Source organism: Lingula anatina, chromosome 3 (assembly GCF_051362555.1).
Source record: "Lingula anatina isolate TDL-2025a chromosome 3, LinAna3.0, whole genome shotgun sequence".
Lineage (NCBI taxonomy): Eukaryota > Metazoa > Brachiopoda > Lingulata > Lingulida > Lingulidae > Lingula > Lingula anatina.
The window spans coordinates 10,287,579-10,313,828 of NC_141769.1; the positions used below are offsets into that span (position 1 = coordinate 10,287,579).

Genomic DNA, 26,250 nt, shown 5'->3' on the forward strand with positions numbered 1-26,250 from the left:
TTTTGGCGCGGGCCATTATTTTTAGTGGTTTGATGTTTTTGTAATATTTTACCCATTAATAAAATTTTCAATTCAGTTACACCCATGATTAGCTAGACGATATAGTGACAGGGCACAGTCAAACGTGCACCTCGTAAGACCCCTTTGGCACGGTCTAATTTTTGTTACTGTTAACAACGCGCGAATATTTTCCAAAAGGTTGTTATTTTTTAAACTTTTGTTACTAAAGCCGGCACTGAATACGAAAAATCCCCTTACTAGCAAGGCACGAATTTCAAAATTTAGGAGGATTCGATTTTTTTCATCTTTTTTCTCTCATCTGAATTTTAAAGTACGTAATTTTGCAACAGTTCACATGGCAATAAATCACCTCATCAGTATGTCGTGTTGGTTGAATACCAAACGTCAGGACGAATGAGATTATAACATTTTACGAAACGACAGTAGATCTATCGTTTTATACATTTTATTATTAATTCATGGGAGGGGTGTAAAACCATTTTATAGAATCACAGTCATCGCTACAAGAACGCGTCAACAGCTCAATTATTCAGTGCGACCTGGTGTGACAGGAATGGTACCCCTAGGAATGGAAGTCCGGGGTCTCATGTGATAAGTACAGGTTAGGGTTTGTCGTAGTACTGGGGCTATAATTTGGGACGAAGGTCACCTGTACAAAGTAATGGGGAACAACGGACTGCGGTTTCCATCGGACTGCCATTCCTGTCACACCGGGAGCGTGGTCACGTTCGACTGATCAAATTCAGTTAATTTATTTACATAATCTTAATGAACAATCGATTTTGATAATTACCATCGTTGCATTTAAAGGCTGCATGATGACGTAATTATTGCGTAATTCTTCAAGTCTTGGATCGACCAAGCAATTCGTGACTGTGGTTATTGATCCTAAGGCTTATGAACGCGGTATCCGATCCCTTCAATAACACTGAGTTTTTTGTACATATTACCACAGTAAACTGCGTTTCATGTGAAATTCCATCGAGTAGTGATCATTGACGTGTGAATAAAGCATCGTGCCCAATATATATAGTGCAAATAAACACAACCCTGGTTGCTATAAAGCCCAGTGCTGACACATATTGTTGTCAAACCTATTGAAAGGATTATACCAGAAGCCAGGTCACGCCCATACTAGCACCTTTATAATATATTGAAGCATGCAACTGACTCACGAAGACATACATGCACATGTATGAAGCTGACCGTTTCCAGTTATTGACAGCACAGTTTGATCTATGATTGATTAATTTGATATTTTATTGCAACCGTTATGAACGGAATGTATGGCCTTCTGCAATGTGTATTACTGTGCGTGTTGAAGGTGGTGATATTACTAGGAGAATCGACAGGACAGACGGGAGGAACGACAGGACAAACGGGGTCTTCACTTCTTCCACCAGGTAGGAGACAGGACGATGTTCTTAAGTAAACACTTACGTGTTTTGCAGAAGATTTAACAGGATTAACACGCTTGTGTGGATGTGGGAAGGGGGAGGCGGTAGTGACGCGTTTAATTAACATGACTGCAGTCGGTCTAAGCAGAAGAAGATGCTTTCGCGATATTTTGTATTTTGCAGTATTTTGACATACCAAACTTTGCCAATACAAAATACTGTGTTTTATTATATTGAAAGGTTGCCTCCACACTGATGGACCCATTAAATACGACAGTTTAAGTCGCTTGGGCCTAGAATTGATTTTTTTTCACTGATTAATAGACACTATAAGCCTTAACAATTCTATAACTGAAAACGACCTGTAATCCTGATAGTCCGAAAAATGGCACTTAAGTTTACTTTTATATATTTACTATTTAGTGCTACTAGTACCGTTGTATGTTTAGCATAGTACAGTTGTACATTACGACAAAAGCATATTGCACAAGACTTGCTGCGTCATTTGGAGTGACCCCTAATACAAGGTCAATAATTGTAACATGCAATGACGCTTGTCTCACCTGGCTGCCCCTGCTGTGTGACCAACATATAACGGGGGGCAGGTGCACGAGGTAGGGAAAGGAGGACGTGTTACAAACGAGAATTCCATAAATGGGTTCAAGTGCACACAACATCGTAAGGGCCGTTAAATAGCCAGTAAACACATAACGTTTCATAACGTTGCCATAATGTTTTTGGTCATATAAACGTCATGGCAACGTTATAGAAACGACCGTGTTTTCTGGGACCCTCGTTAATTTTTTTTTTAGTCCTACGCCTTCGATATAGGCCTACGAATGCATTGTACAGGGGTAGGCCTTATTGTTTTGACTCTATGTTTTAGTCACTTTGTTTTTCGCTTTTTTCTCAAAGGTACTCAAGTTGCCAAAAACTGTTCTACAATCCAAGATGGCATACTACTGTGGTTAGCTTGTCCTGTTGACCAAGCAATACAAGTTTTGAATGTACGATATCGACAGTCAATATCGACAGGTGGCTGTAGTCAGTTGGCTGACACTGTGGCATGCACTGACGTAGCCAACAACCTGCAAACACGTGCAGATTTGGCGAACGAGTGCGATTGGTTAGACATGTGCCAGGTGGAAATACATCCACAGCCATATGCCCAGTGTACTTTGGAGGCGGCAATCACATTTAGATGTCTACCAGGTAATGATCCAATATTTTCTTTCAAAGTATATATAGTAAGAAAGATTATTTAAAATGAATTTCCAATTTTGAAGTATGTTCTGTTCTTTGCTTTATCATACATGTATACATACACACATAGATATACATGTACGCTATTATCATTCTAGGAAAACACTAAAAACACGTTTACTGATTACTTGAATATTTAATTAATGCAGTAAAAAACATATGGAATATGAACGAATTCCTCAAGTTTCACATTTCTCTACCTCCAGTTCAATACATGTGTGACGGTGATGGATACAGAACGGAACCAAGGATCTACCTGGCCAGTATTGACTTCCCGTACCCACTGCCTAATGATGGGGGTACCTGTGTTTGTGAATTTAGGGGGGAAAGCAATGCAAATTATGTCACGGGAAATCTGTTATTCAGTAGTAGAACTCATGTATCGGAGTGTCAGCGTACCGGCGCAGAAGAGTCACATTTAGAAATATCTGGCTCGGCCTCTCTGGGACCTGACTGCACCCGAGTCAACCAATACAACGTGACTACAAAGTTGATAACAGTGACATTGTATGGTGGAGGCAACCCAGACCCTTTCTTGTTTGTATTTGAAGGTAAGTTACGATAAAGCTGTTAGCTATGTACACATACGGTTTTCATTCCTGTAAAGTGAAAGCAAAATGGTTTCACTCTGTGGATTTGAAATAAGATACTTTAGTTGTGAAATTTTCAACCAGTATTTACTTTGCACACGAGTAGGTTTTTATATACATGACCAAGCGTACACCATATGAGTAAAAAAAACACACACCTAATCTGCATCTTTAACTGATCTTCTCCGGCAAAGGTTTAATGCAGTTATTTCGACATTGTCGAAAATGTGCAGTTATACCAGAATCTATTGTCATTCCAACAAATACTCTATACCAAATGTGTGGGACTCAGTTTTAATTTAATTTAATTTAAAAATTCTTACTGCTGGCTTTCGAATATCATCCATGGTTTCTTTACAGTAAGGTTTTATGTAAAGTGTGTGTACATGTCTTGTCGTCTGATATGTTTTTTTTTCTGTTCTAGCTGCTGACCCTGGATACTTGGTGTCAATCAGCTGTAACATGATAACAGTCAGTTCTACCACGAAATTACCGCCATCCAATCCACCGTCTACCACTACCTCAAATGGACAGAGTGGTTCAGGTTCAAATTCTGGTTCAGGTTCTGGTTCAAATTCTGGTTCGGGTGCGAATTCTGGTTCAGGTTCAGGTTCCGGGCAGCAGAATGGCACTGGACAATCAGATTCTCTTAATATTGGTAACTGTTCATGATGATTTTGCATGAGAGTTTTGTTTTAAAAGATAATATACCAAAATTAAATTATATTTGAAAAATCACTGTATTTTTACCGAAGTATTGCATTCATGGCATATTGCGGCATTGATTGTGATACCAAATGAAAATAAGAGCAGGAGGATAAAACATAATTTTATAGCTTGTTTTGTATTTCATTACGAGAAAAGGTCATTTCGGCGTTAAAATCTTGTTTTATTCCTGCTAACTCTCCGTAGTAACTGGAAATATTCATTTATATGTTTTAGGTATGATTGTTGGGATCGTTGCTGCTGCTGTGGTAGTTGTTGTTGTTGTGATTGCTGTAACTGTCATTCTGTTAAGGTAAATTCTAAGAGATGAATTAATAATCATTTTGAAAGTTGGATACTCAATCTTCATCATGATGTGTTTATTACTATTCCTGAAAATATTGTGTTGATTTTGTAAGATGCCACAATTTGTTAAAGTCAAATACGATTGATACTGTTACTGTACAAGATGCTGACTATTTGAATTTATTTTACAAGGCGAAACAGAGGGGCTCCCGAATCGCAATCTCGTCCAGCTCCCAACATGGCCACACACCCGTCATCTGAAAAACTAAAAATGAATAGCAGAGACAACAGCACCCGGAGCAGCAACGCTTACTCCCCGCCACCATTCACGCGGCAGAAAACATCCGACACGCTTTATGAAGAGATTCCCTATGACAATCCAGGATTTGAAGGGGAGGGCGCCAAAGCACCGGCACCGCCCCCCAGACCCATCTCCACAATGGCACCTACACCTGGGGTGTATGCTGGGGAGTACATAGATATGACAACAGGGGCGAAGCAGCCCTCTGAAAATGCATACATGGGTTTAGTTGGACCCCATTCAACTGCTGAATATTCTGGAGGTACAGGAAGTGAATACTATCTTACTCCAAATCCGTAGAAATCATTTGTATCGAAGAGAGGAGAAAAATTGGACCAAAAGGACAGAAACATTTAGTGATTTTGTTAAAAGCGGAACTGGACCGATTGTGATGTAGTCAGAAATGCATTTTGCATTTTTTTTCGGGAGGGGGGGGGGGTGAATGGAAATTTTGCAATTAAGCCCAGGAAACTTTTTGTTAATGTTCCCATGCTCGTAAGTCCCCACTCTGTGGATTGAGCATTTCCTCTAAGAAAAAAAAAAACCGAGCGGTCCTGAAATTTAGATGCTAAGCCCTATTAATATTAAACGTTATAAAAAATTCCCTGAACACAGAGTCGCCGCTCGTTACCCAACCTATCAATTTTGTCTGGTCAAGGGGTACACTTAGGGGGCATGCGCGTTTAGTGCAATTACCTTACACAAGAGTTGTTTTCACAAATAAATATGCACTATAGGGCTAGTGCATTCTTTTTGTTTCCGATTTGTTCGTGGTTGATATCTATCAGTGCTTCTGAGCAAGTAATAATAAAAGCAACACGTTTTTGTGATTTGAAATAAAGAGAGATATCTGAAAAAAGCTTCGTAAAAGAAAATTATATATATATATATTTTTTTTTTTTTTTTTTTTCAATAATGTTTATCTATGGAATTGAGGAGAGGCATAAACAGAAAATGAAGGTCAAATATTAACTGTAAGCAACTGGTTAGGGATCATATTTTGTGACCAAATTTAAGGTTGCACACTAGGCCACGACATCATTTTATTTAAAATGATAGACTGTAATAATGGTTTGCATGAATGCACACTGCCAGGACATGTTCTTGTACAGAAGAGCCTACACCAGTACCTCTACATTGCAGATGTACTGTGCAGCATATAGTCATTTGTGTGCAGCATATAGTCAGCACTGTCATTTGTGTGCAGCATATAGTCATTTGTGTTATTGTCCAAATAACACTAGTCTTTTAATAATTTCATTCATTTATTTACTATTCAGTAAAGGTTGACTCATAAAAATGACTTGTGAATACCAATGTTTACAACACCGATTTACTTTTTAAAATATCATATAACATATTTATTTCTTTTATTACATCATTGCATATTTATATTTCACAATTATTAACTGTACTGTAATATTTTGCCAGTATCCCCTTCAGCATTCCAGAGTATTCTAAATGTATGAAACTTCCTGCTTAGCGATCCGATTTACGGACCAGCTTACTAGTCTAATGGGTTTTTTTAAAATTCATAAAAGACATTCTCTGACAGGTTACATAGTGGAAGAACTCTGTCTATATAATGACACATAAATATGCTATTGTGAGGAATCACAAATAAAAGTTCTTTGTACAGTCAACTCTCTTCTTCCTGTTTCATTTAGTCTTAAGCCAAGGTGTGAACTGTGAAACCTCTTTCATATCTGCTCCATTTATAAGTAACTACATGACAAACACAACAATACAGCATTATATCTGCAACACTAACCAACAATACAAAAATATTCATGTACTTACAATGAACCATTGGATATTATATAGATGACAAATATATCAAAATGCACCAATGGTTAAAAAGCTGCACAACCATAAAATGGCAATGTCACTATACAGACCAATGAGTCCCCCAGTGTTACATTAACCATATAGTTATATTCTCATTTACATGTTTATTTACAAAATTAATTATATCGAGTATCAAAATCCGTACAAAAATGTAGAATTTGTATATATCATAAAATAAATTAAAGAATTGTACAATTGGCAGGTTCTGCAATGCTAAAAGGCACTTAACTGTCATTTGGGTTTGATTAGATATTCTTTCAATGCTTTATCAATTCTTTAATATGTACATTTTTGCTATGATGCATATTCCTTTATGTATATCATTTAACTTTGGGGTGATGAGACTTGAAAAACAAATAATCTAAAATAAAAACAAAAATACACCAATAATGGGAATTAAACAAACATACACAGTGAAATAACCAGAAAATTATTTTTCACCATGTGAAGCACTGTTGTGGCATAAGACATCCCTTCATAATCTCACCTCCATGAACTGAGTCAGGTTTTACTGATAACAGCTCAGTTTGATTAAAATCTAACATGAGATCTAAGTTGGCTGCCATTGTTGTTGCTGAGCTTAAAGACATATACATCTTAATGTTCACATAAAGAAAGAAATGTCATTATACTTAATGCCATACATTAAAAAAGTCTAATACTTTGCAATATCAATTAATGCTGCTTTCAAAACTTCACCTAACTGCGCATTTCTTTTACACCTCTCACAAGGATAACAATAAACTATTTAATGTGAAAATACATGTATATATGATATATATTATTATAAATTAGTGAATAAAATATATAACAATTACTCATGTTTCTTGGTTATTATTTTCCAAGTCAAGTCCAAGTTTTAGACAATTTCACGATGAAATTTTCAATTTTTTTCAAAATTGAAATCAGATAAAATTTTCCAAAATTAACTCAAGTGCAGCACCTACTATGTCATGTATATGCAATGTCTTATAGCATTAAGAAAATATAATGATCAAAAAATCTCTGCTCAACTTCCTGGTCAATGAAGGAAACTCAAAGAGAGCTAATCTGACCTCAAAGGTGAGTGAGTGAATGGAATCCTGCTCAGACTCTGACTCAATATTGGAAGCTCATAAAAAGTATGTTTAAGTCTCAAAACTCCATTAATGTCTGCAAGTAAATCTTATGCTTGGAAAACTTATCCTCAGCCTCATTCCATAATGGAAACATCAGCTTTTACTCTTCTTCCACGTTATTAGACTCTTTATAAGGTAGAAAGCTGGAGAAGTGATTTTATCATGATTGCATTGTATCTTAACAGCTTATTTGTAAGGGTATGACTATAAGAATAACTGTCATCTAATATGTTCTGTTAAATAATGAAGATGTAGACTTTGTTGTCAAGTCTGATTCTGAACGTCTTGCAGCTGCTGATCAAGTTGCCGCTGCCTCATTTCATTCTGACGCAGCCTTGCTTGTAAATCCACCATTCTGAAAGACAAAAATAGATATTAATTTTAATTTATCAAATGCAAATCACTGAGCAGAATCCACTGCCAGATCTTCTAATAGGAGATACAAATCTTTTTTTTTTTTTTTCTTTTTTTGAAGAAATATGGGTTAAAAATAGAAATGGTCCATTTAACATTTTGTTCCACATTGGTAACACTAGTAAAAAAAAAGAAAAAAAGGGAGCACTGGCATAATGTCAAATAGTCAGTTTCAGCCACACTTACCCCTGCTCAGGGCTGAGATTCTGCTCCCATCTTCCACCATGTGACGTCATGGACATTTTTTGCTGGTGTAACTTGTCCAGTAAAGACACTGGTGAAGCTGCGTCCCCTGAAATATGAGAGAACACCATGGATAGGGATGCTGAAGTACAATGGTGCAGCAACTTACTCTTTCATTGACTTCTCAGTGTCAGAAAGTGTGAAACCACTTATCATTTACCTGATGATATTAGGAACAACATTTATTGTGACACAATGACTAAACCAATTTAGATAGGTTCAATGATTAATAGAGGAACATAAGACAACTAAAAATCCTAATTGTTAAAAAATTCAATTTGAAGAAGATAACTTAACAAGTAATACTAGTACTTTCACTACTAATTTTTTTCTACCTTGTTCTCCATGTCTGTCCTCCACAGCATCAAATGCTTTTGAAAGGTCTCTCTTGGGAGGACTTTCCCTAAGAGGACTTGTGCTAGTGGAGACCATCTTAGGTGGACTGGCTGGATCGTACATCTTGTTCACATGTTTCAGCATGCCTTGGAATGTGTCAAGATCAGTCTCAGAGTCTGAAGCTGCCGTTTGAACACCACTGATATTTGAGCGTGAAGATGGACGGGGTATCCTACTCCTCTGACCTCCTGACTTGTAACCACTGCCACCAGGATTACTAGGAAGCGCTGAGAATGTAGCCTCAAAGAAAGAGTCATCTGCACTGGTGTGATTCAAAGGAAGGCTGTCATTTGCTGATTGGTCCTTCAGACTACGCTCTGAAAAGCTGCGCTTTAGAGTGCCAGTCCTTTTTCTAGCTGACCTTGAATCAACACTTGGACCTAATGATGGAAGCATGTGAGGCAATCCAGATGCTAGGGAGGATGCCCTGTGGTGACCTTGACCTTGGTGGTAAGGGTCAAGGTCAGTTGCCCTTATACCAAAGGTTGCCCTCTCATAGCCTGAGATTCTTGCTTGTAACCTTGCAATCTCTGCATCCTGAAAATATCAGACCACAACAGTGAAACTAGTTTAACAATTGAGTTGAAACACGGTACAGGTAAAAATTTTGAATCTAATATTAATGCCAAAAAAACAAGCTTTGGAGGGCACAGGATTTAGTTATTATTTTCCACTTGAGAATTGACATGAATGATTCTGAAATATCATGTAGTATCAGAACAATGTGGCTATGACCTAAGACAAATCACACTGAGCAGCAATTCAGAATGGCTGTCAAGTTAAGAGATTTACTTACTTTAATTACCACAGATTCATTGGCAGCATCTATTGCATCTTTCTTGGAGTGCAACTCCATTTTCACTCCCTCCACATCTCTCTGGGTCTCCTGTAGATGGTGCTGCAGTGCTCTTTCCTTCTCCTCAAACTCCTTCACCTTCAACCTGTATTTGGCAGCATGCTCTTCCTGTTGGGCTAAAGCTTCAGCATGCGCTTCACGCAAATGGTTCATCTAATATAGAGAAAAGTTGTACAAGGCATAAAGATTGGAATGGAGATGTCTTATTATGTGGGGCAAAAAAAAAATAACAGGATAATATTTTTACAGCAGCAAAAACAACATGCTTTATACTTGAATGCAACAGCTGAAGAAAAATGCATTACTTTAAAGAATGTTTGTTGTTAATAACTTAATAATGTGCATTATTAGAAAACAAGCACGGAAAAAAATTCCTGGTACACATGTATCTCACCTCCTCTTGATGTTGTTCCTGTAGTAGCTCCACCTCGTGTTTCAAGCGCCTGACTTCTGCAGTAAGTTTTGTGTCAGCCTGGGCCTCCCTGGCATGGGATGCACCCAGTTCCTCAGCCAGACGAGCAATCTCTGTGTCTTTATTCTACATGTAACACAATTCATCAAAATCAGTTTAATTACATCTTGGTTATCTTACTTGATCTCATTAATAAATGGGTTCTATTTACTATATTGTTATACTGTAACATTAAAAAATATCAGCCCCCAGCCAAGATGTATGAAAAATTTCCCTCTATTTGTGCACCCTGAATAAAACTGCATGCCAGCAATAACACAGCAAGTACTACTGTAACATAAAAATTTAATAAACACTTAGAAAGTTCCACAGGGTACAGTAAATGTCTACCTGTGCCATGGCAATAGTTTCATCCAGTTCCCTTGCCAACCTGTCTTGTTCCCTGTGACTCTCTGCAAGGTCACTCTTTGCCTCAGCTACCTCTACATACTGGTGCTGGAGTTGTTCTCTGTGAATTATAAGACAGTGGGTGATAAACAGGGACAGTAAATAGTCAATATAAGTTATGAATCACAATATGCTATGAATAATAGGTGAATCAAAGCAGCGAATTTGATTTTTGTTGTTTTTTTTTTTTTTAATTCAACGAGGACTTTTCAATTCAAAAACAAAGAAAAAACATCCAATTCTAATAGCTCAATATTCATCTCTCTCAATACAAATAAAAATACCTAGCAAGCCTGAGCTCTTGTGATGTCTCCTGATTTTCTTCTTTCAATTCTTCAATTCTTTGCTTCTGTTTCTCAATATGCTATAGAAAAAAGGACAAGTTTGATACTAAATTATTCCATTAATCTATAAATGTGCAGGGGTTTTCAATACACATATCATAACCTAACATATACTATTCATCTCATAAACTTATGATGTATGTCAAAAAGAAAGAAAGAAAACTATAAAGCCTTGTTTTAAGATTTTGTTTGCTTTATAAAAACTGATTTTTAGCTTCTTTTTTTCCCCAATTTACAGTGTTTTTTCAAGAACCAAAATGAATAATTATGATTAACATTAAATACCTTTTATTTTACTATTTCCATTTCTGAACATTCTTAAAATGAAATTTAAGGTAAACAAATCAATCTCACAACAATACTACTCAATCTCTTCCAATCTCTCAAGTCCACTACCCCATATCATCAGCATAACATACCCTCTCCATTTCTTGTATCTTGGCAGCCTTGTTCTCAATGTCTGCCTTCAGTTTCCTGGCTTGCTGTTGTGCCTGCTGAAGCTGGAGATCTTTCTCATGGACATCCTGCTGTAGAGAGCTACACCTAGCATCCAGGTCTGACAGCTGAAGGGGAGGAGATCACAGGTATGAGCTACACTGGTTTTTCTATATATCTATATTTTTTAATCAGTTCTATGGACACTTTATATGTTATCTTATTTGTTGTTTGCTATCATTTCATTTTAATTATGTCTTTTGGCTCATTAAGCAAATCAAAACAATCAATATGTACATCTTGGCTGAGAATTTTTTTAAAAAATACTGTTTTCACAAAACCCACACTTACTTGTTTAGCTCTTTGCTGAGTTTCATATTGTGATTTCTTTAAAGCCCCCTCCAATCTAATGAGTCTCTGCTCAGTGTCTGTCTTGTGTTCTCTTATGGTCATATCCAGCTGGGTGACGTGAGCTGCTCGTTGCGCCAACTCCTGTTGCCGTTCTTGAAGCAAATTGTCCAGCTCTTCAACTGTCTTGTTGCGTTCTTGGAGATCAGTCTGACTTTTTCTGGAAATGATGAAGACTGAATGAGAGCAAAATTGGTGAAAATAATTCTCATGAGTATGAGAGGTCTATTTTAAATCAACACAATTCATTTGTAGATAGTTAAAAATATCATCTTGAAACACAGGGATACAATTACACAATTCATAAAAATAGATTTCATTTGAAATCTCAAAAAATGTGGATTTTTCATTACATACATTCTTCAGAGTAAAGAGCACTAAACTACATACTTCAGGGTCTCTGACATATCTCTCATAGTTTCTTCTTTGTTCCTTAGGTCTGTCTTGCTCTTCTTAAGAAGATGTTGGAGGTCAGAAAGTTGGGCCAGAGTTTGATGGAGATCTTCCTGTTATAAATAAGCAAGAAACAGGAGAACATGAAACTTGAACAATAATATATAATCATATGTGATGTTGCTGAGGCACCATCTGCTGACAAGACTTCCCCAAGCTACACATATTAAGCATATTAAACCTTGTATTTGCCACTTGGGGAATTAATAACATAATGTTGCTTCAACTGTAATATGAAACCATAAAATTGAATTATACTCTGATATGATCATGAAAATAAGATAGGTCAAAAAGACTGAAAAGAAAAAAACTGATTTAATTGTCCAAACCTGAGCTTTCCTGAGTTCAGAGTCAAAGTCATGGGCCAACCGTGTCTGTGCCTTTAAATCTTCCTCTGTTTGGTGTAACTGCTCCTCCATTGAAGAAACTAGAACATTTAAATCAACATACAATGATCATATATGACTGGAAAGGTTTTTAAAAGAAAAAAGGGATCAACATTTTAGTTATATTGACTGAAAAAATCATCTGCCTTCATATGTTTTAATGCAGTGCAGATGGGCATCACCTGCTACGCACACTTCACACATGATTTCTAATCAAGCTCCTTATTAGGCTTCTACTGCTCCAACTGAACTTTGACCTCTCTATGCTCAACTTCTACTCAGAATATCTGAAAACATTTATCACAATTTGTACATATTTTAAAAATCAACATACCTCTCTGTGACTTCTGCTGTAATTGACCTCCGACCTCCCTAAGCTCTGCCTCCAAACTGGATATCCTTGAAGCCCTGTTGTCATTTTCCTTGCTCTCTTGGTGGAGCTGTCTCTCCAAGTCACTGACGTCATCAGTCAACTGAGACTTCTCCTGCTGGAGCTCTCTGAAAAATATGATTTAAAAGGGTGCTATACATGATGTTAGCAGTTTTTGTTTTTTTTTTTCATTCCTAGTTTTAAAACTTTTTCCTATTTACTTAGATTAACAGCTAGGTCACTGGACACACACACATTTTTCATATTTTACCACCATGGAGATATGCTAGTTTATATAAATTCCTAACTCTGTATTCATTGCATTCAAAGTATTCAAAGTTATCTCATCTTTTGAGATGCACAGTTAAGATAGCCTCCCTGTTGACAAGCACTTTTATTACTGGTCTCTTGCTGATATTCTAGAAACTGACCTGGCAAAAATCTCGAGTATCCAAAAATCGTAGTAGCTTGGAAATTTACACGTTTGAAACCCATACCACAATTTTACCACCACTGATCATATGAAACTAGCAATTTTTAAAGTTCTGTACCAATCACTGTATATTGGGAGTTTATAAAAAGGGACTGACTTGACCATGTCTGTGAGATCCTTGACCTCCCTGGCTCTCTCCTCCAGGTCCAGGCATGCCTGGTGGAGCTTTCTCTCCATGCTTTGGACCTCCTGGACAGTGGATGACCGCTCTCTGTGGAGATCCTGCTCCAGTCTTGACAGCTATAATAAATATACAGGGATGATATGAGATACCTTTATATATGGATGAATGTCATATTATAATTTTCTGATTTTGCAAGAGGGTCAAATACTAAAAGGCAGATGAGTCTAAATCTTTCAATTTTCAGTTCTGAATCTAGGGGCCTTTCTGTTGACATTCACTTTGTATTCATTTGAAATTGTTTTGAAGAATTATAGTCTTTTATTGTAATTTTTCCAAAAATGTAATAACAGTGTGTGTGTGTGTGTGTGCGTGTCTGTGTGTGTGTGTGTGTGTGTGTGTGTGTGAAGTTGAGCAGGGTGAAGGGAAGAATGGGGGTGGTCAGTAGAGTACCTGCATCTCTAGCTGTGCCTGACTGTCCTCCAGCTCTCCTATCCTACCACTACTGTCCTGTAGCATCTGTTGTCTCTCCTCCAGCGCCCGCACTACCTCTGACAGCTGGTTCTCTTTGGTTTCTACCTCCTTCTTGGCTTGCTTTAATGATTTTTCCATTTTTGTAACCTGTCAGATAAAAGTGAAAGTTATGATAATCATTAATTGCACAAAAATTGACAAGGATAAATTTGATGCCCAGAAATTCAGTGCATTTTGTAAGATATTGTACAGTAAATTTTCAAATTACCAAGATCGTCAACACCAGTCTCTCACGTTCAGGGAAATTATTAATGAGCAGCATTACTTTCCTAATAAATATATTTACAAAAATTCAGTCATAGTCTAATGAATAAAATAAAATAAAATAAAATAAGTCAATATGTTTCATTTTGTATTTCTGAACATACCTCCTGCTCCTTCTGTTTCAGTGCCCTCTCATACTTGTCTCTTGTCTCCTCTAGCTGTGAGATACACCCTGCCAGCTCCTCTTGACATGTGACCAGGGCAGTCTCTAGCTGCTTCACCTGATTGGTTCCCTGCTGTGTCTGTGACTCCAAGCTTCTCAACGTCTGCTCATGCTCCCTAGTTGTGCCTTGGAGTTCCTGGAAATAAAGATAAAATGGTCACATTTGAATTACTTAAACATCATTTTCAAGGAAAAATATCCTCCTGCTTTGTCTGGTTGATGATGGAGTATTTTGTGTCTGATTCATTCACTTACAAATCTTCCTCTACATAATTTTCAACAAGTAATGTAATCAGATGAAAAGAAAATAAATGCAATATCTGTCTGTTCTTGGCTACAATACAGTTCTGACACAAAATATTTAGTCCAGATAATCTTTAACTGATTATTAAAAAACAGCATTGATCATTAACTTTTTTTAATGAGCTATATGTCACAACTAATGTAGCTATACCTTTCAGAGTCAGCATAACATTTATGTCTCCTCCGTCCCAGTGTACCAGTAACTTTCATACTCCCATTCATATCAAGAAAGAAGGCATCACAACTACCACAATCCTAACCCTCACCTGTCTGGTTTCCCTCAGCAGCTGCTCCACTTGCTCCAGCCTGGTGGCCTTAGTAGTCAGATCTTGCTTGGCATGACTCAACTCCCTCTGCAGTTTCTCTATCTGAGACACTTTAACCTCATCTTTCTCCTGGAAGACTTCGATCTGCTTCTCATACTCTGCGCACTGCTCAGAGTGAAGCTGTTTCATTTTGGTTAGCACCCCACTGGTTTGCTTGGCTTCCTTACACTGTTTGTCCAACTCTGCTTGACAGTGTTTCAGCTGGAGGGAGGTTTCTTGCAGCTGGTTTTCCACCTCTCGCAGGCGGGATATGTGGTTGGTGAACTCAGAGACTTTGCCATCCAGCTGGCCTTCTAACGCTGATATCTGTGTGGATTTCTTCTTAACCTGTTTAATTGAAACAAAGCATGCACATTTGCATATTTTATCCAGTGCCATCTTTCCAGGACTTATTTTCACATTTATGTATCCATATCATAGGACAGATATAATAGCTTATACACTGTAGTATCATGAGCACACTTTACCTCTCTTTCCAAGTTGGCCACCTCAGTTCTCCTGTCACTCAGCTCCTTCTGCATGTCTGCCACCTGTGTATTGGTTTGATTCATCCTGGTTTCTATAGCACCACATTCGCTCTCCTTGTCACTCAGCCTCTCTTCCAAGACCAGAAGCTGGGCCGCCATCTTGGATCGCTCATGCTCTAGCTTACTAATGATAGCCTCCAGCTCCTGAGATTTTCTGTCACCTGCAGAAGAAAATTACATGTTCAATTAGAAATGTCATTGATTTGAAGTGATACAAAAGAAGGTGATGTTAGTATGCTAACACAAACTTGAACAAATGAAAAAAACACACATATTGCAATTTATTTCCTTACGTTTTCAAAAACAATACAATTTATAGAAAACAATCAAATTCAGACAGAGATTGGGCAGAAAATTCTCCAGTTTTTGCCATAAATAATGTCATGTACATGATATGTGTAATGAACAAAATTCAGGTAAGTTTTCACTGTAACAGTTTTAAACCATGGGCATCAGTTTTAATACTGAGAAATATAATGAAATTCAGCTTTAAAATTTTTACAAATAGATGCAAAATCTCTAAGCTAATAAAAAGATGCCTTAATTCAACATTGAGACTGCTGCACTCAAGGCAGTTCTCCCTTAATACCAGTTACCTATTTTACTTCGCTCCACTATGGTAGATAGCTCATTTCTGAGGCTGTCCATACGTGAAGGAGAGCGGTCATCCTGGTCAGCAGCTGACCGCATGGACTGAATGTTACCCTGGAGCTTCTGTATCTCTGCATCTTTCAGTGCTAACTTCATTCTGGGAGAGGAGACATTATGGATGATAAACGCATTGTCATATAATACAAATTGATAAAGTTCATTTCACTTTAAAATGGAAAAAATCAGGATTGTTAGGTAGCTGAAGAGGAGTAAGCTCAAAAATTAGAAAGATTGATACAAAATTATAAAATTCTGCTGAACTCAAACTTGAAAATCATAGCAAGGAATATACATATCTATACATATTGATTATTACCTTGAAACTTCTACAAATGATTAAACGCCTTACCAGGCATTATTAACATCCCGCTTACCTAAGATCTGCTATGACTGCCCTAGCACTTCCTACACCAGGGGATGTTGGTCTCTCAAAGTCCAACTGATCATCAAAGCTAGCATCTACTTGGTTGTCAGGAGCTCTGCCCATGGGTGATTTGCTGCGTAGCTTGCTTGTACTGCTGACTCCACTATCACTGGCTACACTGCCATACTACAACAAGGAATATGACATAATAACTAAAATCAATAGCTTCATATCAAGACAAAATGCCTTTCACTTTAAGATAAACAGGAAAATATGTTTGAAAGGTATTTTTGTTTGTTTTTAATTTTATTATCCTCAGACTGGGTCAAGATAACTGGTATTTTTTCACCTGAGTGCATATAAAGCTAATTTAACAATACAGTCATCATTACAGTGATGAATGCACAACATTACAACCATACTACTGAAATCTGAATGATTTCCTTTCCTTTTTCATGTTAACTCACCAATCCATTTCCTCTTGCTCGTTCCTGGAAATGACGGGCAAGTTTTTCTAACTGCGTTAACTGCTGTCTGCTCTCCTCAATCTCTTCCTGACATAAGTCTAGATGGCGCTGCTGCTGGTCCACTTTGGCCCTGAGCTCAGCATTTTCTCGTCTCACTGCTTCTGCAGCATGCACCTCTCCCTCCATCCTCCCTATAAAATATTCCATTGTTGCTGTCATGCACCATATCAAATGTAATACCCCCCATGAAAAAAAAAGGGCATCCTAAATGACTCTTTTTCTTATTTTATATTACTTATAGAGAAGATTTTTCACAACACAAGAGACAAGTATAATGGATAGAATGGTCAAACTATAAAAGACAATTGTAATTCTTGCATTTCAAATAAACTGGCCATCTACCAGGCATGTCATACAGAAATTCTTTCCATTAGTGAATCAGCACCATGTTAGTACAGGGTAGATAAAAACGCAAGTCCAAAGCTGATACTTCAATATGGAAATTTACTCAAATCTAGGGCTTGATATAAAAAAATGACATGCTCGGTCTAGGTGTAAATAAAACAAAGAAAAGTACATCCCCAACATATCTCTGATATACAGAGAGAAAACTTTCAATGAAAAGTAACAAGTTCTTCAAATAAATTACCTATCCTCTGAGTTTGCCTGGCTAGCTGTGCCCTCAGTTCAGTGTTTTGCTGTTCTGTGTCTGTCCTTGTCTCTCTGTCAACTGTCAAGTCATCCTGGAACCTCCTGGAAAATAATATCAAATACAAATACAATATTGAATACTAGTAGCATGCAATAAATCATATTTAGTAAATTTAAAATCTTAAAACACATAAAATGTATCTTATATATCTGAAATATGTTTCCTTTTTTTCTGATATCTTTAAATTAGTTATTTAGGAAGTTAATCACATCTATTTCCATAAGGAAGACAGCTGAAAATTTAGCTATCACAACATTAAAAAAAGCATCAATCTTCATAAATACAGCTACACATTTTACAACAATAACTTCTTAAAATCAAGAAACTTTTGAAAGTATTATGACAAATAAACAATCAGATTTTTTTTGAAAGTGAGAAGGATTCATGTGAAAAATAACACTTTTTCATATAATAAAAGGGATAAAATCTTGAACAAAAAAAAAAAAAAAGAAGAAAATGATGGAACAACTGAGATGTTTGAGTTGTCATCAATAAACCACACTAAAATCTAAGAACATGACATAAAAATTTGAAATTTCACAATACAGTTTACCGTCATGATTTTTTCCTCTTACAGTATTTACACTCTTCTATGCCTGGCAGTATTTGGCAGTTTACTTACTTGATTTCTTCCTCCATGTCTGCCACTCGTTCTCTCAGTTTAGTGCACTCTGAAAGTAGTTGCTCTCTCTCCCTATCAGCATGGTGTAAATTGTCCTTAAGTCCATCTTCACTTTCTTGATACTGAAGTAATTTCCATGCAAAATCAACTTTACATTTATGCATCTTTCACAATTTTTATTGATCCTTAGAATTCCATAAAGTGAACTTTAATCTAGTACAGTTTTAATCATCATGGTATTGATACCACTAGAACTCATCCACTGCTCCTTCCTTATCACATGTTTTAAGTGGTTCTTACTTTTAAATATCAGTTCTTTTTGAGACTTAAAGATGTGAAATTAAATGGTAGAAGTGAAGAATGAAATGCATAGCATTCAATTCTTTTTTAAACTTTTCCTTTACCTTTTTTATTTTGTCTTTGGTTTTCTTTTGATAATCTTCCATGCTTTCTTGAAGTTCTTCTATTGTCTTTAAAGCTTCATCCCTCTGTGCTTCAACCCTGATCAAGCAAATAAAATTGAAGATAATATTCAGTATGTTCTCAAAGTAAAACAAAGTACATTTCACTACCAGGTTTTGCGCTGGGTAGCACTTAAAGGTCAAAAACAGTGACTCCTTGAAAATGATGATAATGATAATAACAGCTTATTAACAAACTTGCCTTTTCCGTACTCTCTTTTCTTCTGTCGCCTCCACTGATACCTCGGTTAGTTGCTTTTGGACACTCTTCAGCTCAATTTTGGCTTCATGCAACTGCATCTCAAACTGCTCACAGCGGGACTCGGCATCCCTGAAATAAGCAACAATCCCTATGTCTCACATCTCTGACATCTTTATTAAGCAGATATTCTACCTTTTAGCAAGAGCTTTTAAAAAATATGTTTTATAATTATGTATTTCTGCAATAAGTGTTTATCTGAGAACAAAAGTATTAACATCTATTTATATTTAATGTGATCTTCCTTGAAAGACAAAAGTCTTACCTTTTTCATTATCTTTGTATCAAGTACAGAAATAAAAAGATCATAACTTGTGTTATCAGAGAAATATTTTGCATATTAAGATAACAAATATACAATTCATACCGAAGAGCTTTTTCTTGAGACTCTATCTCTCCATCCTGACATCTTAGCCTCTCCTCCAGATCTGAGATATAATCTTTGTTTTCATCTAGCTGAGACAAGTGATTTTTAACCTGATGTGAAAAGCAAAGTAATTCTGTTATTATCTTTCTGCATCAATTTTAATGAAAGGCAAAGTAGGTCTTACACTATCTTTTTATAAAATTTTCATAGTACACAATAATAATAACAATAAAAACACATATACACACAAATATACATCTTACTAATACTTATGAAGAGATTTTAAATCAATTTGTGTAAAAATTATTGCAAAATATTAGTTGGGAGGAGGAGGGGGTATGTGGTCAATTTACACGATTCAAGAAATTGTTGCATGAAGCAAAATCTTTTTTAAATTGTTGGTATCCCAAGAGAATTCTCCACCCTCATCATAAACTTACCTTTGTATTGGTTTGGTGCAACTCATACCCAGCATTTTCTAGCTCACTTAGGAGTTTATGATTTTGTGCGACCAGCTGAGAATTTTCCTCCCTGAGTAACTGCAACTTTTTTCTCAGGGTTTCATTCTCATACTCTGACACAACACTGGATGTACTGGAAGGGGGTTTCCTTGGTTCTACAGTTTTCTAAAAATAATAATAATAATAATAATAATAATATTAATAATAATAATAATAATAATAACAACAACACTAACAACAACAACAACAACAATAAAGGAATTGGAAAAACAAGGCATAAGTGCCAATATCATCATTGAAGCTTAGGTTGAGCACTGGGAGAATAACAAATATGCTGTCAAAGTATTAATGCCACAGTATCTGCCAGTATGTGGATGTATGTCAAAATCCACTACAGATTTTTTACTTAAACCATGAAAACCAATTTATTATACTTTTTTTTTTGTAACTGTATACACTAATTTACAAATCATTTTTCCGTCTTCATTGTCTTTCTCTATTGCATTTTTTTTTAAATGACTAACACCACATCAATATACAATTCTTTTAAATAATGATGGTGATATTGATATAACCATAAATCTTTCAGATCAGATACTGAAACCATATTTAAAGTCCAACACATGACAGTCTTACTTTAGGGGTGCTGTAACTTGGTGTATTCTTCTTGAAATCACTGTAGGAAGAACCAAGAGGAATACTGCTTCCAGATCTGTAACTTCTATGACCTCCTGCATCAGAGCCCTCTGGTGTCAGATCTTCCATCCTCAGGGGTGGGGGTGGCCTGTCTTGATCCTGTGATACCCTTTTTCGACCCCTAGTGTCATTGCTGAGCTGGTAGCTGTATGAGAAAATCAAAATATTTTTCTTATCATACTTGTGAAATCAAAATGTTTCTTTATGCTCTAAATGCTAAGGCCAATGGCATCACCAAGAGAACCATACTCTCGCTAAAAAGCAAATTATTGAGTGATATTTCACAGGATTTGGAGAGTGGTGTCAGAAATAATGGTTATCTAGCTTAAAAGTTATGTAATAATACCAGTATATACATGTAAAGAATAACAAATTTTACAACTTTACCTTCCTTGACTACCCCCACGTGATGAGCTAATGTCTATAGAGTTAAGGCTGTGAAGACTTCTTTCTGTCTGCTGTAGTCGTTTTCTCAGCTGCTGAACATTCTTCAAGAGTAATTCCTCTTCTGAAGCATCTCCTGACATCATGAAGAGGTTATTATTTCTTCAAACTGAAAAAAAAAACAATATATGTCTGCAATAAATTTGATATAAACAACATGTAATGTTTGGTACTTAAATATAACATCACATAATGTTTGGTACTTTCAATTAAGTAAGTTAAATTTTATATATATGTTATTTTGTTACGTCCATCAGTTGTCTGATAATAATCATTGTACATGTGGATTTATATTCAAATCGCTATTATATGTACTCTCCATAATTTAAATTACATCTAAAAGTGACAGCAAGACAAATGAAATTTGATGTTACCCAATAATGACATCAATAACTAAACCCTTAAAAAACATTTTACAACAATAAAGTACTAAGTCTTCGCACGGCAGACCGATAGCGATTATTAAAACTGTACCTCTGTCGTGTTTCTTTAAATCAAGATCAGAATAAGTAACTTTGTAACCCAGCGCCAAAGAGAGACTGGGCTAACTGGGCTACGTCAAACATCAATGATACGACCTTTGTCTTCGCGTACCTGACAACAAGTTACAGTGTACAAAACCAAAATACCTTTGCGTAGTAAGATGGTTCTCTTTCAATTCTATGTAAAAGAATAGACAGATATATTAATCATTTGCTTTTTCCAGGACATAACTCACTTTGCAAACCTTGTAAATGTCACTCTACCCAGCGAGCTTGTTTTCGTTTTCCACCATTTTGCAGATGAAAACCGCCGCGGGCCTCTGATTGGTTGGACATATCTAGGTCACCGTTTCCGTTTTACAATATTAATTTCTGCACTCTATATGTTGTTATCTGACCCACACACACACTAAAATGTGTATATAAAGAATAGAAAATATTAATTAAGAATATTTAACCTACTTTAAATGGAAATATGTACTTAACTGGTAAAAATATTTACAAAATTCTAAGTGTCTCGATATCAATGATCTGCGCATGAGTGATAGAAACTTCCTTTTTACCTGAAACGTCAGCCCCCAGCCGAAGCTACCTGGGCTAATCGCCTTTGAAGGCTTATAGCACCAAAATGGTAAGCTTTATGCCACATATTTTTGTCAATAATAAAGAAATAACCTTTGTCCTATCGATTGAGATAAAAATTCAGTTTGGATGAATTTGTTTTCCCGTGATATTAATTGATTCAAAATTATGACCTGTCTGTAAAATGTATAATCATGGCCGAATATACCAGCGTGGAAAATGAGTTGGGCGTACCGGTGGTGTTTATGTGAGTTATGTTTGAATTGATTTACCATGAAGAGCTAGCGTGAGCTTTTGGTCCTCATGTCCTTATGTTAATTTGAGCAGAAAATACTTTTCTCAGTAGCAGAGGTTGATCAAATATTAGCATTATGGCTTCGAAATTTTCTATTTGTAAGGCGACGGTGTGATTGATGAATATATATATTCTTGACTTATTAAAAACTGTGGATAAATAACAATGCAATTTTTGAACGAGTAATTCATTGTCAAATATCATGTTTCATGTAGTCACTGCAGCTTTCTCAAGCTTGTTATCAAGAACCTAGTCTATTGCACTAAACACCTTTATTTTATGGTCAATTTGTTAAATTAAATCCTGCCACCTGTCTGCATAGTTTCTTGATATCTGCTCATTACAAGACTGTTTATACAATAATATCCTTTAGTATTATAATTACATCACATGAAGAACAGAAATCGTGTCTTTACCCAAGTTGTTTCACACAGTTATAAAAAGTAAAAGCACTGTTATCCATGGAATTTTTTGTCCCTCTTTTTCAGGGGTTTGTGAAAGTAGTGAAGAATAAAGCTTATTTCAAGCGATTTCAAGTTAAATACAAGAGAAGAAGAGGTCAGTTGAAACACTGTTATATTATACCATATGCCATATTTTTATCTGTACATTTTGAATTTAGTAATTGAGTTCAATAATGCCAACAACAACAGTAAGATGTAGACTGAAACAATTGGAACGAGACAATTTGCTCACAAGCAATAACTGGCTGGAAAAAAGTTATTTGCTAAAATATCAGTGATATATGGTAGAAAATATTAGTTTTGGGCAGGACCCAAGCAAACTTGCTAATTTCTTGCAAGTGCGTGATTGTAAATTACTTTGCCTTTGGCTACAGAAAGTGAATATTGAAAAGTTAGGTCCACTTGGTTTTCAAAAGCCTAAAATATTGATTCAAATTTAGCCTTGTAAATAACAAAGGTTATCAAAATCCCATAAATGCATGGATATTTCACTGTGTTTGTTTCCATTTTCATAGAGGGGAGAACTGATTATTATGCCCGTAAAAGACTTGTTGTACAAGACAAGAACAAGTACAACACTCCCAAGTACAGAATGATTGTGCGCTTCACTAACAAGGATATCACATGCCAGGTAGGGAAACTTGAAATGTGTTTGTGCACATATGTGTGCATGCATTCACATGCATACACACACTAGAAAGGACACGTTTCCTTTGTTAACATCATGTTGAGTAAATAAATTTTGGAGTAATGCATTTAAGGTTAGGGTGTGAATCAGTTTAAATACATTTGAAAAGTATCTTCTGTTTTTGTAGTGTGACATGCTTAAATTTTAAAACATAATTGTTAAAGGAAGAAATTTGTATTCTAAAGAATGTAACCCAGTGCAGTTATACTTTTTGCGATTCAATCTGGAAGATTATTTTTCCCATTGGAATGAGTTTAAAGGTACATACGAACCGAGCATCGGTGGAGTGTGGATTCCCAGTAACATATGTAAACCACTTCTACTAGTTTCTTATACGACTCAAATAAATTTGACATGCCAAGGGATAAACTGAATAGATCACTCAATCAGCCATAAAAGAGCTTTAGACTGCTTTCTTAAAATTTTTGGTCGGAAATTTAACCTACTTTCCTGACCTACTTTTCTGCCCCATTGACATAGAATGCTAGCAGAAAAATCAATCAAACATCATTTTCGGGTAAAATTAAACATGCTTTTTGGTAATTCTCTTAGTTATACTACTTGAAACTATATGCTGGCATTTGGTTGGTTTTTGTGACAAAAAATTGACTTTGTATGCATCTTTAACTGCTTGACCAAAATTGTGGTTTTCCTCTTTGCAGATAGCGTACGCCAGAATCGAGGGAGACGTGGTCATCTGTGCTGCCTATGCCCACGAGCTTCCCCGCTATGGCGTCAAGGTCGGGTTGACAAACTATGCTGCTGCATATTGCACAGGATTGCTGCTTGCTCGCAGGGTAAGGCTGAAGTTATTGATCTATGTTAATTTGAGAGAACAATTGTAAAGAGGATTTTAGGTACTAGTACACAAGTCTCAGGTAACTTGTAGTAAAATTTGCAGTGGCTACTTGGCATAGTGGAATAGTTTAAAGTAAATTGACTGGCATTTTAGTGGCATTCACAAATTTAGCAAAGTTAATAAGATTACAGCATGGTACCCACCTATAAATGTGCAGTGTGTATCCTTTGAAGAAAGTTAGCCAGGCCAAAGTCGGTGGTAAGATTTTTCAATCCCATTGTGTGTTCATGAAATAAGACCCCCCTGTTTCCTTTTGTTTTAGTTGCTGAAACAACTGAACCTGGATAGTATCTACAGTGGAGTGGATGAGGTCACTGGAGATGAGTACATGGTGGAAGATGTGGATGGGGAGGCTGGCGCCTTCAGGGCCTACCTGGACGTAGGTCTGGCCAGGACCACCACTGGTGCTCGTGTGTTTGGTGCCATGAAGGGTGCCGTGGATGGAGGCTTGGACATCCCTCACAGGTCAGTTGGTGTGAGATGATATGGAAACTGTGTCCAGTTATAAGGGCTGTGATCATTGGTTTTCTATATTTTAAGGGCTAATGTGATGACTTGGATCATAGACCAGAGTTAAATTGTTTTGTTGTTAGTGACCTCTTAGTTTATGCAAATGTAGCTTTGGGAAAAGTTTTGACAAGCATAATCACTGTTGAGAAATTTTCTTCTGGTGCATGCATTTCTTCATCTTTAGTCTTAAAGATTTCATACTTGCTCAAGTGTTCTTTGGTTTTATCTTTTAGTCAAAAGCGCTTCCCAGGCTATGACGGAGAGAGTAAGGAGTTCAGTGCTGAGGTCCACAGAGCTCATATCTTTGGTCAGCATGTGGCTGACTACATGAGGAAACTGGAGGAGGAAGACGAGGACGCCTTCAAGAGACAGTTTTCTCAATACATTAGGGAGGGAGTCACCGCTGATTCTGTAAGTTTCTCAACTCCCCTGGGGCTTCAGTTGCCCTTTTTTTGTAGATAGTTAAATTAAGTTTTATTTATGGCAAATTGTTTAATGTTGTTTTGCTGATGGTCTATTTTTAAGGGAAATTTTTTATTTGAATTTTTAACAACCCAAATTGATATCTTTAATTTTTTTAATACAGTAAAATGAGTTTATCAGTAGTTGAAAAATTACAGTCACCCATGAAAAAGCTTTTTCTAGGGACACTTGTAAATGATGATCCCAATTTGACACCTCTTATGGGAGTGTTATACTGACACAATGAATAAAACTTGCTTACTGAGCATAACTGATACTAGTGTCCTATAAAAAAGCCAAAAGCTTGATGAATTACGCTACCATCACTGTTTCTTTTTTAAAATCAAGAGGGATTTTTTTCAGAAAATGTTTAAAATTCCAGCAGGTAATAATGTGTAACTATATTTTTCAGATTGAGGAGGTTTACAAAAAAGCCCACGCTGCAATTCGTGAAGATCCAGAACGTAAACCTGGCCCAGAAAAAGATATCAAGAAGAAGAGGTGGAACCGTAGCTCAATGTCTCTTGCACAACGCAGAGATCGTGTCAAACAGAAGAAGGCATCGTACCTTAAAAAGCTGGAAGAAGCTGGAGATGATTAGATTTGAATAAAAAAAATGACTGCAATGCCAAAGGCAATACTTTGTAATAATGAAAATTTAAAAAAATATATATTGAAGTATGTGCCTATTAAATGCCTAAGGCAACACGAAGTGAAATGGCGTGTCAATGTTTTTTTTTCACACAACACTCAAAACATTCATAGGATAAGTACATCAAATTGGGTGAAAAAATCCATTTTCTAATGTTCGCTTATTGCAATCTGAAACTGCTGGCAAGTCGCTTCGTTTCACGGTCCCTTTCTTTTTTCTGTGAATGAGCAATTCTGTTCTGATGAAGCTGTTGCCCAAACATTGACAACCCAGTTACGAAACGAGGACTCTTCTCCGTTGAGCACATA

The 26,250-nt window shown here is 36.4% G+C and overlaps 3 protein-coding genes across 5 annotated transcripts; 2 read left to right on the plus strand and 1 right to left on the minus strand.

The window, feature by feature from the left end:
• The first annotated feature begins 1,101 nt into the window (after positions 1-1,101).
• Positions 1,102-6,226, plus strand: LOC106156531 (uncharacterized). Of its 2 annotated transcripts, none has more exons than XM_013531810.2 (6): positions 1,102-1,424; positions 2,334-2,630; positions 2,888-3,232; positions 3,696-3,929; positions 4,214-4,289; positions 4,475-6,226. In XM_013531810.2, exons 1-6 carry the CDS (start codon positions 1,295-1,297, stop codon positions 4,881-4,883), a joined length of 1,491 nt encoding a protein of 496 aa, XP_013387264.2. In that variant the 5' UTR covers positions 1,102-1,294; the 3' UTR covers positions 4,884-6,226. The 2 variants fall into 2 exon arrangements, with proteins under 2 accessions (XP_013387264.2, XP_086864489.1); XM_087008363.1 differs by lacking the exon at positions 1,102-1,424 and adding an exon at positions 1,933-2,032.
• Positions 5,916-21,795, minus strand: LOC106156544 (uncharacterized). 2 transcript variants are annotated; one of them, XM_013531834.3, is made up of 29 exons: positions 21,667-21,795; positions 20,892-21,057; positions 20,445-20,649; positions 19,788-19,973; positions 19,348-19,457; positions 18,924-19,052; positions 18,665-18,761; positions 18,261-18,382; positions 17,576-17,679; positions 16,927-17,117; positions 16,470-16,645; positions 16,041-16,192; positions 15,385-15,605; positions 14,858-15,244; positions 14,230-14,424; positions 13,781-13,948; positions 13,304-13,446; positions 12,678-12,841; positions 12,287-12,384; positions 11,895-12,010; positions 11,448-11,664; positions 11,081-11,224; positions 10,602-10,681; positions 10,261-10,378; positions 9,853-9,996; positions 9,399-9,611; positions 8,542-9,139; positions 8,150-8,255; positions 5,916-7,904 (listed from the first exon to the last, which is right to left on the minus strand). In XM_013531834.3, exons 2-29 carry the CDS (start codon positions 21,032-21,034, stop codon positions 7,814-7,816), a joined length of 4,818 nt encoding a protein of 1,605 aa, XP_013387288.2. In that variant the 5' UTR covers positions 21,035-21,057; positions 21,667-21,795; the 3' UTR covers positions 5,916-7,813. The 2 variants fall into 2 exon arrangements, with proteins under 2 accessions (XP_013387288.2, XP_086864488.1); XM_087008362.1 differs by having other exon boundaries at positions 21,676-21,760.
• A 101-nt stretch (positions 21,796-21,896) lies between these two features.
• LOC106156545 (large ribosomal subunit protein uL18) lies at positions 21,897-26,008 on the plus strand. The gene is made up of 7 exons (XM_013531835.3): positions 21,897-22,061; positions 22,796-22,865; positions 23,287-23,402; positions 24,122-24,256; positions 24,581-24,783; positions 25,062-25,239; positions 25,703-26,008. The coding sequence occupies exons 1-7, from the start codon at positions 22,059-22,061 to the stop codon at positions 25,889-25,891; spliced, it is 894 nt and encodes a 297-aa protein (XP_013387289.1). The 5' UTR covers positions 21,897-22,058; the 3' UTR covers positions 25,892-26,008.
• Positions 26,009-26,250: the final 242 nt, after the last annotated feature.

Bases quoted from the DNA above. Each gene is read 5' to 3' on its own strand.
- LOC106156531 (XM_013531810.2), top strand. From the start codon at position 1,295: ATGAACGGAATGTATGGCCTTCTGCAATGTGTATTACTGTGCGTGTTG. The intron at 2,631-2,887 runs GTAATGATCCAA...CTCTACCTCCAG, and splicing joins CACATTTAGATGTCTACCAG to TTCAATACATGTGTGACGGT. The intron at 3,233-3,695 runs GTAAGTTACGAT...TTTCTGTTCTAG, and splicing joins TTTCTTGTTTGTATTTGAAG to CTGCTGACCCTGGATACTTG.
- LOC106156545 (XM_013531835.3), top strand. The intron at 23,403-24,121 runs GTAGGGAAACTT...TCCTCTTTGCAG, and splicing joins ACAAGGATATCACATGCCAG to ATAGCGTACGCCAGAATCGA. The intron at 24,257-24,580 runs GTAAGGCTGAAG...CTTTTGTTTTAG, and splicing joins GATTGCTGCTTGCTCGCAGG to TTGCTGAAACAACTGAACCT.
- LOC106156544 (XM_013531834.3), bottom strand. From the start codon at position 21,034: ATGATGTCAGGAGATGCTTCAGAAGAGGAATTACTCTTGAAGAATGTT. The intron at 18,762-18,923 runs GCAAGTTTGTTA...TTGCTTGATCAG, and splicing joins GAAAAGAGAGTACGGAAAAG to GGTTGAAGCACAGAGGGATG. The intron at 15,245-15,384 runs GTAAAGTGTGCT...TCAATTAAACAG, and splicing joins TGGCCAACTTGGAAAGAGAG to GTTAAGAAGAAATCCACACA.